The 14247-nt window shown below is 37.1% G+C and overlaps 1 protein-coding gene across 4 annotated transcripts in view; it reads left to right on the top strand.

Moving 5' to 3' along the window:
• WWC2 (WW and C2 domain containing 2) overlaps window positions 1–14247 on the top strand; it is a 92892-nt gene that overhangs the window by 42531 nt on the left and 36114 nt on the right. For all 4 annotated transcript variants that reach the window (XM_079306166.1, XM_079306164.1, XM_079306165.1 and 1 more), the window contains 6 exons: window positions 3510–3713; window positions 4660–4736; window positions 9308–9387; window positions 12062–12191; window positions 12867–13013; window positions 13999–14072. In XM_079306166.1, coding sequence (XP_079162292.1) covers window positions 3510–3713; window positions 4660–4736; window positions 9308–9387; window positions 12062–12191; window positions 12867–13013; window positions 13999–14072 — 712 coding nt within the window. The remainder of the gene's footprint in view (window positions 1–3509; window positions 3714–4659; window positions 4737–9307; window positions 9388–12061; window positions 12192–12866; window positions 13014–13998; window positions 14073–14247) is intronic.

The following is a 14247-nucleotide window of genomic DNA, read 5'->3' as shown; positions in this document are numbered from 1 at the left end:
AGATGGTTTGTTCATTTTTCACTGTTGATGATTGAAGTCCAGTTTGCATCTTCTAAAACAGATGCAGCTCTACAGCTCTGTCTAGTGTTCATTACCAGTGCTTACTCCTCACCTGAGGAGCAGAAATAACATCTCCCCATCTGGCTAGCTGGCAATCTGCTGCATTATTTGTATCTGTTGCAAACAGGGTTATAAGGCATCCTGTTGCAGTCACCAGTGGGAATATTTATCTTCCTTAAAAAAGAAATGAGATCTCCCTACTTTATTTTACATTAGCTGTTGAATAATAAGGGAAGGAAAAAGTTTGGGTGTTCTTTGTGGTTTAAATCTCACTCTGGTTTAAGCATGAAAGGTTTCACAACTAATTTTCAGATGTTCAGGAAACTTTTCACTCAATTACTTGCATGTAACTATCCCAATAATATTCTTGTGTGTACAAGTTTGACCTTAACAGCAGGTGCTTGAAACATTCTTGTCCAAGGAAAAAAATCCTTATCTTTCCTGAGGCTTTACTCTGAGAAGTATAAATATTTGTTTTTGAAAGAACGCTGCTTTAAAAAAATTATCGGCTCTTGGAAAGTATATGTGCTCAAATGAACATACTTTTCAGTGCTGCATTTCAAAATGTATGCCACAGAACCAGAAATATCATCCACAGTTCTGTCTTTGGGGTTTTTTTCCTCTATGGAGTAAACCTACTGATGAAAATAGAGATATGAAAAGTATAAATGAACAAACATATGGTGCTGCTATACAGGCACATGTTTTTAGAAATATACATACATACATCTATATATATGAACAACTTGCCAGACAAGAGATATGGTTTTCTGTATTTTTTAATTCATAATATATAAGAGTAAAATTCTTCAGAGTCTGTTTGGTAAAAGTTGAGTAACAATTCTAGCATAGTGATTCCATACTGCTTTGCCTTTTCCATGGTGATGTATTTTCACAACTGAGCATTTGTTCCAGAATAAATACATGCAGATAGAATTGTCTGAGAGTAATTTGACCAGCCAATGTACCTACAAATGTTGCAAATACCCAAATGTTAGTATGCTGAAGCTAGTGTGCAGTCATTTTAAATGCAGGGTCACCTTTAACTCATTTATGACTATCAGTATAAAAGATTCTGGCTCATATAATCATGGTATTGTTTTGTACTTGCAGCTTGGAGAGGCAAAAAGGAAATGTTTGATTGTATTTGTCAGCAATACAAAATAATCTGCTGTTGATCAGCTTTGTCCTTCTCTTGCAGTCACAAGGACAGGGCATCTGTAGGCCACATTTTAGAACTCTGCGGGCTACATTTGGTCTTTGGGCTGCATGTTGAGCAATCCTCACTTAAAACCTACAAAGCAATTACCTACAACATGCTCGAAGATGAGACCTTCCAATCTTGTAAGATTATTTCATGTCTGCTGGTTGCACTCTTAAAACACAATCACATCATTACATTCATCTAAAAAACCACCATAACTGCATTTATCGTATTTGATCATTGACCCATGAGAATTCTGCTTCATGCTCTTCAACCTGCTTCACAAAAAAGGACAACTCTGGAAACCAGCACTTCTTATCTTGTGTAAATAACTGTGAATGTGCAGTGTGTTAAAGCACAACAACAATAAGTGGGCACAGATAGGAACATGTGTTGACCATTTAGGAGAGAAAAGGTATTGATTTGCTTCTTTGTGTGCCCAATATCTTTGTGTAAAAGAGCAGGTGGCTATAAACACGGGTATATGTGTGTGTGTGTCTGTAGCTATAGTTAGTTTTTTTGAGAGAGTGTTCCTGTAGGGGTTATTGGAAAACCAACTGTGTATAAAGCTTTTCTGCTTTAATCTTTTATGCACCACACTTGGGTTTATGTCGGTTATATTCTCTCTGCATTCACTGTGCACATCCAAGAAATGCCTTTCCCAAGTGGAAATGTCACATTTGTAAATGGTGGAGGGAGGGTGGTTATGTATTTAATTGTTTTTAAATGCATCAGTAATTCCATAGAGATTGTCAGTTTAGGATTCTATGGGTATGTTTTATGGGATGCTGCTTTTTCTTTGTAGTCCTTTTGTTATTGTGATATTAACAAGTTGTGATATTAACAAGAGAAAATGCTTTTGAAAAACTGGTAGCTAGTCTCTATTAGAAATTGTTATTAACCCAAGAGTGCACTTCAGCTACAGTTTAGAGCAATCACATTGGTTTGGCTGCAGTTCTTTTTTCTCTTCACATCTTCAGCCACTTTTCCCCCTGCATTGGTTTCCACAGTAAAGCAATTCAGAAGACTAAAGTGGCAGAAATCTAACCCAGTGAATAAACGTGCCTCCTTACTTTTGCAGAAAAATTCTGAAGTGAATACTTTGCACTTAAATATTTTGGTACTGAATGTTACTTTTTATCTCTGTAGATCTATGCAGATTTACAGTGTGTAACCTAGGAAGAGTGGTGCATATTTGCATTTAGATTTCAGACATTTCATGGCTGTGTCTTACGAGAATATTTTTGTACTTAGTACCACTTTAAAGGAAGAATATTCGTTGTACAGTGTCAAAAAATGCTGAACTAAGTCGGGAAATATTGATAACCATATATAGTCCTCTTCGTATATTTGCATTACAAACAAAATCTTAAAGTCTTTTAGATTGATCTTATATACCACTTATGTCTGAACCTCTTGTCTCTGTATAATATGCAAGTCTGTGTTGTGTGTGGCTGCTGGACTTAAAATGTTACCTGAAGCCCTTTGTAAATTAAAGGCCTGTTTCAGCCTATTCACTTTTATTACCTGAGTGAAAAGAAGAAGACACCTCAGAAAAGCAGTTTGGTCCCACATATCCTGAACACCTGTCTTCAACAGATGGAAGTGCCCTCTGAGGGCAGCCCTCTGTCTATTGGCCATAAAAGACAGTTGTGTGTTGGACCAGAGGTCTAGCAGGCATAGGGATAGGGTTAGGGGAGGTGAGCTGGAGAGTTAATGATCTATTAGTTCAGTTACAGGGGGAAAGATAAAGTTGTTTTTATAGAGTGAAAGGAGAGAGATAACCACTAAAAACATGAATAACACATGGCTGTAAAAAATAATGAAGTGGGGAGGAAGGGAGTTGAAAAATTGTAATAGCTAAGATTGCTTTTAGTTTTTGTTCAGAAATGAATCTTTTAACGACATCTTAAAACACTTTGTTGATCCTATTATTTCCAAATACCCTGATGCAAAAAATATTTTCTTTTTAAGTTTTAGGATGTTGCTAATTCAAGGTTGACAACATGGGAATGATCTGCATAAGCATTTGCCTGTTTTAATTTCTAATTTTGCAACTGATCTCTTGAATTCTGTTTCTTACACACATTGTGGTGGCAGAGGAAGTGAAACATCTGCTTAGTAACCAAAGGCAAACTATGGTTTAGACCACTCTTAACTGTGAATTACAGGCAAAGAAGCAATTTTTGTTGGCAATGGATTTCAGCAGAGGTCTCTTTAAATAATTTCTTTTTCTCCTATAAAGAAACAACACAAATAGAAGATCCCAGGAAACAATGGCGGCAAGAACAAGAGAGAATGTTAAAAGATTATCTTACAATAGCCCAGGATGCTCTCAGTACCCAGAAGGAACTGTACCAGGTGAAAGAACAGAGACTAGCACTTGCACTGGATGAGTATGTACGGTTGAATGGTGCCTACAAAGAAAAATCAAGCTCTCGTACAAGCTGTAAGTACAGTAGAGAATACAATGTAACTTCTTTGATCTCTGCCTTGCAGGGGATCCTGTTTCTCTTCAGGAAAAATGTTCAGGGTTTGCTAGGAACACCTTGTTCTCTGACTTTTTAGAGTTAACATCCCTACATTATTTATTTATTTAAGATAAAGATATTCTGCTGGAGAGAATCCTCTTCTCTGTGATACAGCTGAACTCCTTTGAGCCATGATTTAGAGCAGTTGGCTCTGAAATCTATTTTGTCATGAAGTTTGTTGAGACAAAATGATGCCAAATCTACATCCAAAGTGAGCAGAATCTCTTCCCTTCTTGGCTGCCTGCTGAAATGACCCTTCAGTGTTGACAGGTGCCTGCAACAGACCAGAAAGGGAATGTGTTGCTGATTTATAGGAAGAGCACACAGTAATTTTGTAGCCTGTGTGCTGTGAGGTTGTTGTCCTGGGCAGGGAATCACTGGAAAAGCACTGCCAGAGGCCTGTTAATGGCCAAACACCTCCCTTAGAAGTACATAGTGTATGAAAAGAGCATGTACATCTGTGGGAGAACTGACTGCCAGATCTCTGAGACTTCTGAATAAATCTTCTGCTTTCCTTTCAGGAAGGAAGTTATTGCAAGATGGCTTAGGTAGAAAAAAATAGGAACAGAAAGCAAGGAATAGAAAATTAGGGAGAATGAGGTTCTGCTTAAGGATTCTGGGATAAGTAAATGAGGAGAGATATATACCACATATAGTGGTAGGGGGGGAAAGGAGAAAATTTTGATTGTTCAGTGATTATTGCCATGCTGCAATGATGACTACTGTGTAAAAGGCTAGCTTTTAAAGTATTATATTTTTTTTAAATCTTCTAGGGTTTTGATCAATGTGAATTCATCAAGGAAGGGACTAATGAGTGATTTAAAAGTACTTAAATATTTGTATTTTTTATCTTTTTTTAAAAAGTGTTTTCAGGCTCTTCATCAAGCACAAAGTATGATCCTGACATTCTGAAGGCTGAAATCTCCACTACAAGATTAAGGGTGAGAGTCCTTAACTCATGTTCATTTGGATTCTGTCTACCAAGTTTATGATTATAGAATTATGATTATAGAATAAGCACAGCTTTAACTAGCAGATGTATCTTGTACCCTGGTACTGAAATCTCCTAATATGCTCATTAGATACCATTCAGATGTTTGAAATTAATTTTTAAAGCTGTTTCTGGTGCTTCCAGATAACACTTTTTTGGGGAAACTTTGACAGATATTCTAATTAGATAAAGGTTTAAATAAATATGATAATTCTTTTCAGTTGTATGCCTTTGTTTTCTAAATGAAGAGTAAAAATAGAAAAGTTGTAGGCTAAGGTGAGCTGCAGCTAGGCATGTGCTTTCACCCAACCTTTGTTCTGTGAGAAATGCATCATTAGCTGCTTGAAGTGTCTCAGAAGTTTCTGTTGGTTTGAAAAATGCATTTCAAAAATGGTGCGAAACCCCTCTGTTATGTCAAAATGGAACAGTTCAGATCAAAGATGAAAGCTTGTGTTTGGATTTTGAAATTGCTAATGAACACAAATCCATGATTTGTAGCTGTCTTCAGTATGGTCAGTAGCAAACTCCATATAAAGAACTTTTATTCACAGGTTAGTCTCTAGTGAATTTATCTTGAATAAGGAAGAAATGGTATGGAAGACATTTTAAATATTTATAGGGATTTAATTTATTTCAGCTGTGGCATATAATGCTTTAGGAATAGCCTACACTTTCTGCAGCTAGTAATGAAAAAAATTACATCAAAGCCTGCAGGTTAAAAAGGCAGCACCTCACAGCACAGTTCTTCCATGAGGGCTGAAATACAGACTCCAGGAGAGCAGCAGCAAGTGCTCACAAGTGACAGCATTTACTCAGCTCTTCCATTGCCCTCTCCTGGTTTGTGCACAGAGCAGCATCCACAGAAGCCTCAGAGAGAAGCATCCTCCTTCACCTGGAGTAAGAGTTGTGATTAGGAATCTAAACAATTTGTGTCTGAAAGGAACTGTGGAACAGCTCATTAAACTTTTAAAAGCCAGTATAAATCAGAGATGGAAGGCACTCTAAAACTTGTGTCTGGATGTTGTCCTCCTGACTATTTGTACTCCTGTTATCCTTACCAATCTCGATTTGTAGTGCCTTATCCATTGAGCCAAAGGGATGGTGATTAGTGAGGGAACTTCTTCAAATGCTGGAGGTGGGAAAAAAAATTTTGGAAGCTTAATAGGGGGAGTCATAGGTAGTAAAGACCCTATCAGGAAAAAGAAAGAATAAACCAGGCAATAGTTTCCTTCTAAAACGAGTGGAGCAGCAACAGATGTTTCCTTTGGCAAGGCAGTATATTTAGGAAATTTGACAGTGTTGTTGAAGAACAAAACATGTGATGAAATTTAAATATAGTCATCTACTTGTCAAGAGGGGAAAATTCAGGCAAGGCCCTGTGCTTACTTTTCCTCATTACAATTGACTGCAGATCTACAGATTGCTCACTAAGGTGAGATTCAGATATGTTTATCATAGTAATTCACCTTTTGGAGGTGCTTTCCTCTCTTCATTGTTTCTTGGAGTCAAGGAGCCTAATATCCTGCTGATTCCCAACATCTGATTTATTGGCATTGCAAAGTCCTGCATATGTGCCTAAAATAGGTGACCTGAATCTTGTCTACAGAGTTTAGAAGGGTGCAGTCCAAGACTATCTGTATCAGCATAAAGTGTGGGGTCATCCAAAGCCACTGGATGTGAAAATTGAGATAAGAAAAAGTGGAACCCTGTGATGCTAGGGCTGGAAAGTGGTTGTCATGGAAGATGGCAAGAGAGGTATGGCTGTTATCACAGTTTACCCTTATCTGAATGTTTGAAGATGCTTGCTAATATGCCAGCTTTGGGCATTTTGCAGTATATGCATGCATGGACTTAATAAGAAACAAAGTCATTAGTAAGCTGCTAGCCAGCTACTTAGATTTTGCACTTTGTTAGACCAGTTGTACTAAACCCGTTTCTCTGTCTCACAGTATCTGAGTATCTGGTATCATCAGGTTAACGGTGGCTGGAGGGGGGAAACAGCATTCAAGGAAGTTCTGAATTGGCCTTTGGCCTTTTCCTTGTTAGCTGTGTGTAATATATGTGTGTGGAGCCTTCTGTCTGTTGTGCAATAGATCACAGAGAAAATATGACAGAAATCAGACACCTGTTAAATAAGAAGGAAAAGAAATATTTTTCTTACCAGACCAAAATTGAAGGATCACATCCTGCAGTAGACTTTGAGTGGGGCCATTTGGGGTCTTAATTAGCAATCAGCAAGATAACTCAAACAGCACAAAGTATATGTGATCACAGTAAGTTTTATGCCCGTGCAGCAATTGAGTAGGAAATGCACCTTTATAAAATAACCAGGGGTGGAGGGGCTGGGGAGGGTGGCCCTGTTCTTCCACTAGGACTCGAGTGCTGGGAATAGAATGGGGTTAGCACAGGAGCCTGCTTGAAGATGGGATTAGGAGTAGGAAAGAGAGTTCTGCCAGGTGACCAAAGGTGATGTGCAGAAGCACTAAGGAAGAGGGTGAATGTTGGAACAAGTGAAGAGTTGTGAAAAAGCAGGAATTACATGAAAGTTTTGAAGGAGAAGACAAGGAGCCTAAGAATAGTTTAATGCAGGGATGATGCAGTAAACAGAGGCTATATTACGATGTGGGTCACATCCTTCTAGGATAATGCACCCAACTCACATTTCTTGATAATGAAATGATGATGAAGTACAGCAGACAACACTCAGAAGATGATCTTGAGGAAAAATGTAAGAGTTTCTGAGAGATCCAATCGTCTAAGTTGAAATCAAGTGTGGCTTCTGCTATTAATATAAATACATGTTTCTAATTTTGAAAGGGAAAGGTTTAGCCATTCTGTATTTTTCAGAAAAATTCAGACTTGTTTCATATTTTGCACATCACTTCAGCTGGAACACAGAGGTGATATCTGTTCATTTTCTTTAACCTTGATCAGAACACTTGAGAAATTATTCTTGGAGTTTTCATCCTAGTCAAGGAGAAAATAACTGAGGAGCATTGAATATATGCTTAGAGGAATTGTCTATTTGTCATGCTAACTATTCAGTATGGTCAAAATAAAAACAGTTTTCTGTCAAATAAAGCAACTAGTCATGATAGTATGATAGTTTCCAAAAACCTGAACATAACCCCTCATCCAGAGAACAGATTTTGCTTTGAAGAAAATGGAGATTAAAAGCATTTTATTTCTGTCACAGAAAATATATTAGCCAGAAACTGCAAGCTGGAATGTCTAAGTATCATTTCCAACCCCCTACAAAGACTGTCTAAATCACTAGTTATTTTAGAAATGTAAAGCATTTTAAGTCTCTTGGAGAGCTGCAGCAGCTGCTGATGCTGAGTGCTTTTAGTTACCTAGCATGCTGGGAATCATACTCCTTTGTTTTTATTCTTTACATTATTTTTATTTGAAGAATATCAGCAAGTAGGAAGTCTAAAGGGATTTGGATGCAAAATATCTTGGAGACATATTTTGAAATTAATTTCAGTTAAAGTGGTCTATATTCTTGATATTAATATAATAAAAATTTCAAGTGTTCAAATATCTGTGGAGCTTATAAAAGCAAGAATTTTAGAGGTAGGTGACAGCAGTGGACTTTTAGCTTTTCCTCTTTTCACCTTAATGATTGGAAAATTACAAAGCCTGACAATATCTGGCTAGTACGTAGAGTGCAAATGGGCTAGCTGTAGATATAAAAATATCAAAATCTTGGACTCCACATTTCAGGAAGGCATTTGTCTCTATGGCTGATGATCAGTTTGTGCTTCAGTACTTTAATTTTTAAGTGGTTTCTAAAACTTTGTTTTATACATTTGGGAAATAATTAAAAATTAAATGGAACATTTTTAAATTTAATCTTGAGTCATAAATATTTTGTAGTGTACTCATCTTTAATAGCAATATTAAGGTTAAGAAGCAATTGACCATGCAAATTTAGGGAGAGTAGGGAATATTTTTCCAAAGACATTTTTATTAAATGGACACACATATTTGTGATTCACATGCCTTTAATGATTGTTGTCTTTGGATGAAATAAGTGTGAATTATATATTTAGGGATCCAGTGTTTGTAAAGCTTTATAAGAATGGATGGTTCCTAGGGAAGAAAAAGAGTCCATTTTGTCTTTTACAGTGCAAATGACTGAACAGCTTCCAGGAATTAAAAAGTGAAAATATAATAAAACTAAAAGTAAACAGCCATGTCCCTGTAGGACAGTTGGAAGGCATGCTTAACAAGTGAGAAGTAAATTACTTGTTAAAGTTCTCTCAGGTTTAATAACACAGTGTGGTATCAATACAAATAAGGAATGTGATTTAATCTGCTTGTGTCCCTTTAATACTAAAGCATGTTGCCCATAGACATCAGGAAGAGATAAGATCCTTTTTTTTTAATGTGTGTCAGTAGAGGAATTTACTCTTTTTTTCTCATCTGATGTAGTGCATACTTTAATTGTTCAAAGCCATGTGTTACATTATTTAACAAGAGGAATTTTCTAACTCTTGCTTTGATTTAACACACAAGGTTAAGAAGCTGAAGAGAGAACTCTCTCAGATGAAGCAGGAGCTGCTGTACAAGGAGCAGGGCTTTGAAACACTGCAACAGTGAGTAAATGAAAATAGTAGAAACTGACTTAATTCAGTCACTTGATTTCTTTTCTTTGGCATGGAATTGAATCTGTTTTATCTGAGAGAATTATTGTGGAGGAAAAGGAGAATCTAGTAACTGTTGGAGTTAGGAAATGGGAAATCTGTGGAAAGGCAACCCTTTTATGCCAGTGTTAACATAAGAAATTTGTCTCTCCTCTTTTTTTTTTATGGGGTAGCTTGTGTTGCCAAGAGGCAGAAAGAAGGGCAGTGGTCAGGGGTCTCAAGAACAAAATTAGTGCTTTGTGTGTCCAATTTCATTTTTCTTTTGAATTTTGAAAAGGTATTTAGGTCTTTATTTCCTCTTTCCCCACCTATGAGCTCAAAAGAAAGAGAAAGGTGCTGTTCTTGGAGGTGTGAATGGTACACAACTCTGCAGGGTTGGAAATTAGTCACAATTTGAGGATTAGACACCAGCATTTCTTTGTTCCAGTTGCTGGGATGTCAGGTGTCCAAAGGGCTGTTGCTGAATTGGGTGAGCTTTCTGGCTATTTAACCAGTTAGATTACCAGTGAATGAAGTTTTTTTCAGTCTAAGAACTCCCTGCTGCTCCTGCTTTACAAAATTAGGCCTTAAAATATAAAACATTACCGGAACTGTCACCATAAAGAACTTGCTGCACAGGAAACCTTGCTAACCAGTGTGTTTTCTTGACTAATGTTAAGAGAAATTTATTAATGCAAGCTGTTTTCTACATTGGGGTATGTACTTACACATGAAGGATGTATTTGCACAATCAAATGCTGAGCTGTTTGCTCTCAGGACACTAGTTCCAGTAGCAGGAGCAATCCTTAGCACATTAGGAAGATTCTGGTTAAGTCTCTATCCTCCTTCATTTTGACTAAAACAGAAATATAAGATTTGTTTGTTATTTAAATATATAAAGACCAGCAAGGATAGTTGATTGAATTTAACCATTAATCAGATCTCATTGGTAGTAAAATTTAGAAGAAGAGAGACATTGATTCTAAAGCTTAAGGTAATAAAAACTCATGCTGCTGTCCCAGGATTAAAGGTTAGCCAATCATGCTGGTTTTATTATATTAATTCAACAATGAAGTATTGTTTTAAAGCAGCTTGCTCACAAGCCATTTTGATAGGAATCCAAAGCATGTTTCAGAAACTGTCAACAGCATTCCACAGAAACACAATGGACGTTTGTTTTTAAAATTCAGTCAGCCACTTTCAAACAGCACTAATCCCATTAATTTAAAACAGGATGATGGAATATCTTATATATCAGAGATCCTTCTTGTCTATCTTAATTATATACAGAATAAAGCAGTTGCACTTTGAATGTGGCATGTCATATTACTAGACAGCATGTGGTGTATCACCCAACTGTTCATTCATGATCCCAATTGTTGGTATATCCTCTATCTATTTGACCTTAGCAGCCTGGTAAGTTACCAAAAATGGAGAGTTGTCAGACACTAAGTGCCTGCCTATGAAGGAATTTGATGAACTTTCAAGCTGAAATAAATATATCCTTGAATAGGAATGATTGCCAAGATTTCCTTACACAAATGCAGTTTAGCTTGTACAAAAAGTGCAATGTAGAGAAAGGAGAACAGACATGCTCACAGCTTTACAGACTACTTTAGAACTTTGATATTTTTGTGGGCAAAACTTGAAGAAAATAGAATACAGTTACAGGTGTTTTGTGCAAGTTGCTGTTCTTGCTGGGGATGCTTGTGATCACTTCTGATTTGTTCATTCCTCACTCACAAGGCTGATAACTTCCAACTAAGATGAATGTTGATAAAAACCAGAAAACCATTTGTATTATAAAAGAATGTGTTCTCTACTAAATGCTTGATTTTTATCAAGAGGGCTGTTGGTTGGGTTTAGTTTTTGAAGCACAACTGCAGTCATTTCCATGATGCTATGAAATACTCTGTTGAACTACAGGCCAGAGAAATGTGTTTATGAACTGCAATTCTTGAAAGAAATATGGAAATAGTAAAATAAATCATTGTTTTATCTCTAAGTTTAGGGTAGCCTTGTTTTATTATTTTCAGGTTACAGTTTCTGAAATCATTGGTAGTTCAGGAATGTAATGAATTGTCCAATCTGTGACATATGGCATTAATTATCCAGAGATTTTGTGAATAAAGAGAGCCTGGTGACTGGCTGAGCAGAACAGCTGTTCCAGACAGTTAATGCCCAGGATTAGGGTGAACTGGAGAGAAGCTGAGACAAGAATGGTGCTGGTTATGTTTCTGCTCAGAAAGGCTGATTAGTACCAAGAAGTCTGCCTAACTGCCCATGTCCCAGTGTGGGTTTGGGTGGAAGGATACTACTTGAAATAAATTCTGCTTCTGCAAGGAGCACAAACAATTTTAGTATGAAAAGTGTATCCAAAAGCTGCTTTATGCTGCAGAGAATGGTGGGAATGGGAATTGTGACAGTATTGTCAGCAATAACTCTGTGTTCCTTGATATTTTTGCCAAGGATTAAATTGTATTTGAATGGAGATTTCAATGTAATTTTTCTTTTCCATGTCTGTTGAAAGAAATGGTATCTCACCTCCTTCCCTTCTGTTCTCTAGGTCTGCTTCTGCCTGAAGTAGAACAGCAGAGATATAAGTATGATTTTGTCTTTCTGCTATTAATATTCTCTCTTTCCACAGAATTGACCAAAAAATGTCTGGAGGCCAGAGTGGGTATGAGCTGTGTGAGGCCAAAGCCATCCTGAAGGAACTGAAGTCCATCAGAAAGGCAATCAGTTCAGGCGAGAGAGAAAAACAAGATTTAATGAAGGTATTTTGATTGGTTAATGGAAGTTTTGTGTGTATTTGTTTTAACATTACTCATTTCCCTGATGATAAATAATTGGCATTTTATACTTTAATGGGATTCTCAAAACCCTTTGAGCCAAACTAGTATTAAGATTAATTTTCGGATGCAGAAACGGAAGCCTGTAACATTCCTAATTCAAAAAGCTGCTCTGTGTCAGAAAATATAGATTATTTTTATAAATGGAATGTAAGGTACAATGCATATGCTACCTCTAAAGTACAATTTAGAATATTAAGAGGAAAAAATTGATATATTCTGAGATGCCTGACCATTTTGCAAATCACTGAAAGTTTTTCTAATCCAAATTGCCCTATTTCCATTTTTAAAAGCAGATTTCCCTCCTACTTTTTTTTTTTCCAGCAAAATTCATAATTTATTGACAAATTAAAAATCACAAAGACCCAAAACAGACACAAACCCAAATGAGTAGCTTTTACATTTTCACAGGCATTGGTTATCCTTAGTGTCACCTACCAATGGCTTGATTAAAAGGTTGGGTTGCTTAATATGAAATAAACCCAGAATTTTTATCGTGGAGTCTTTTATGTAAATACCTTTTGGAGATAAATTAGTATAAATATGGTAAATTGCAAAGGAACTTCAACTTTTTAACTTCCTTCTCTAATTCCTGGACAGAGTCTTGCAAAGCTGAGGGAAAAATTCACTGTTGACCAAACCTCTGAAACATCTGAAGGAGATTTGAGTTCCAGCTCTGTAAACTCCCAGCTGTGTTTGCCCAGACCAACTCTGGATACAGGGTCTCAGACTGACATTTCTGGTGAGGTGAGCTTTTTCCCATTTTCTCCAGTGTAAAGAGAAATTGAAGAAGAATGCTGCTGTTAATGGAATTGGAATGAAATGGCAGATCACTGTTGCAGAGGGTATATGTACATATACTTATATTTCACAGAATTACTTAGAGTCACTCACACTATAATTACTTTTCTGATTTTTTTGCCCTTGAATTTTAGATCAAGATTTAGATGAACTTTATACATTTGCCATTAAGCATTTATGACAATCTGATTTAGTCAAATGGCTCCAGTACAGTGCAGATCAGAAGTGGATGGTATTTTATCTGTCTGTAGTACATGTTTTATCTTACAGACCTAATAAAATATGAAAATGGATTTTTTTTTTTTTTAATTTTCAGGAAAAGAGATCACTGAATTTAAATGCACAATTTCATTTCACACAGCTGAAAAACTGTTTGTGGAACTACTTGTTCAGTGACTTAGTAAAACCTTGTTTCACTGATGTTATATTTTACATATACAGAAGGCTGTTTAATTTTGATACCTTCTTTGAAGTTCCACAAGCTACATTTGTAAGAAAAAGTGTACAAGATTTTCCAGACAAAGAGCTTATCTATGTTTTGTAACAAATTTTTTACAGTCTAACTTTGAAATGCACTGACAAAGTTCTAAATTCTGCCTTCAACAGAATTCATAGTAGGGGATCAGAATTTTCAGTGCAGTTGCTGCAAGAATTCTTTGAAAATGCTCTGACTTTACTGTGATGGTGTATCGGCAGTTAGTAGTACAGTAGCTACAAATGTATGAAATTGCTCAGAAGAAAACTACTCTGTTTTGTTCAGCTGAGTAAATCTTAACAGCAAGTGTGAGGCTGGATGCAGGGGCAGGAGGTACTTTTATTTTTCTTTAAGTTATAATTTTTCCAACCTCTGTCTAGGTTTCTGTCTCGTTTAAAAGCTTTGCACAGTAACGACACTACATTTTGTTTCTTTGCTTTTTTTCCCCCTCAACAGATTGGAACAAGAAGTAGATCGAATTTAGCAGAGAAGGTCAGGCTCAGTCTGCAGTACGAAGAGGCCAAGCGAAGGTGAGGGGTCGGTGGGAGCGCGGGCCGGGAGCCGCCGGTGCCCGCGGGGCTGGGGAGCCGCCGGTGCTCGGGAAGCTCCCGGTGCCTGCGGGGCTGGGAAGCCGCCGGTGCTCGGGAGGCTCCCGGTGCCTGCGGGGCTGGGAAGCCGCCGGTGCTCGGGAGGCTCCCGGTGCCT

This window comes from Erithacus rubecula (genome assembly GCF_903797595.1).
Source record: "Erithacus rubecula genome assembly, chromosome: 5".
Classification (NCBI taxonomy): domain Eukaryota; kingdom Metazoa; phylum Chordata; class Aves; order Passeriformes; family Muscicapidae; genus Erithacus; species Erithacus rubecula.
The sequence above is the reverse complement of the archived record's forward strand: the minus strand, read 5'-3'. Positions and strand labels throughout refer to the sequence as shown.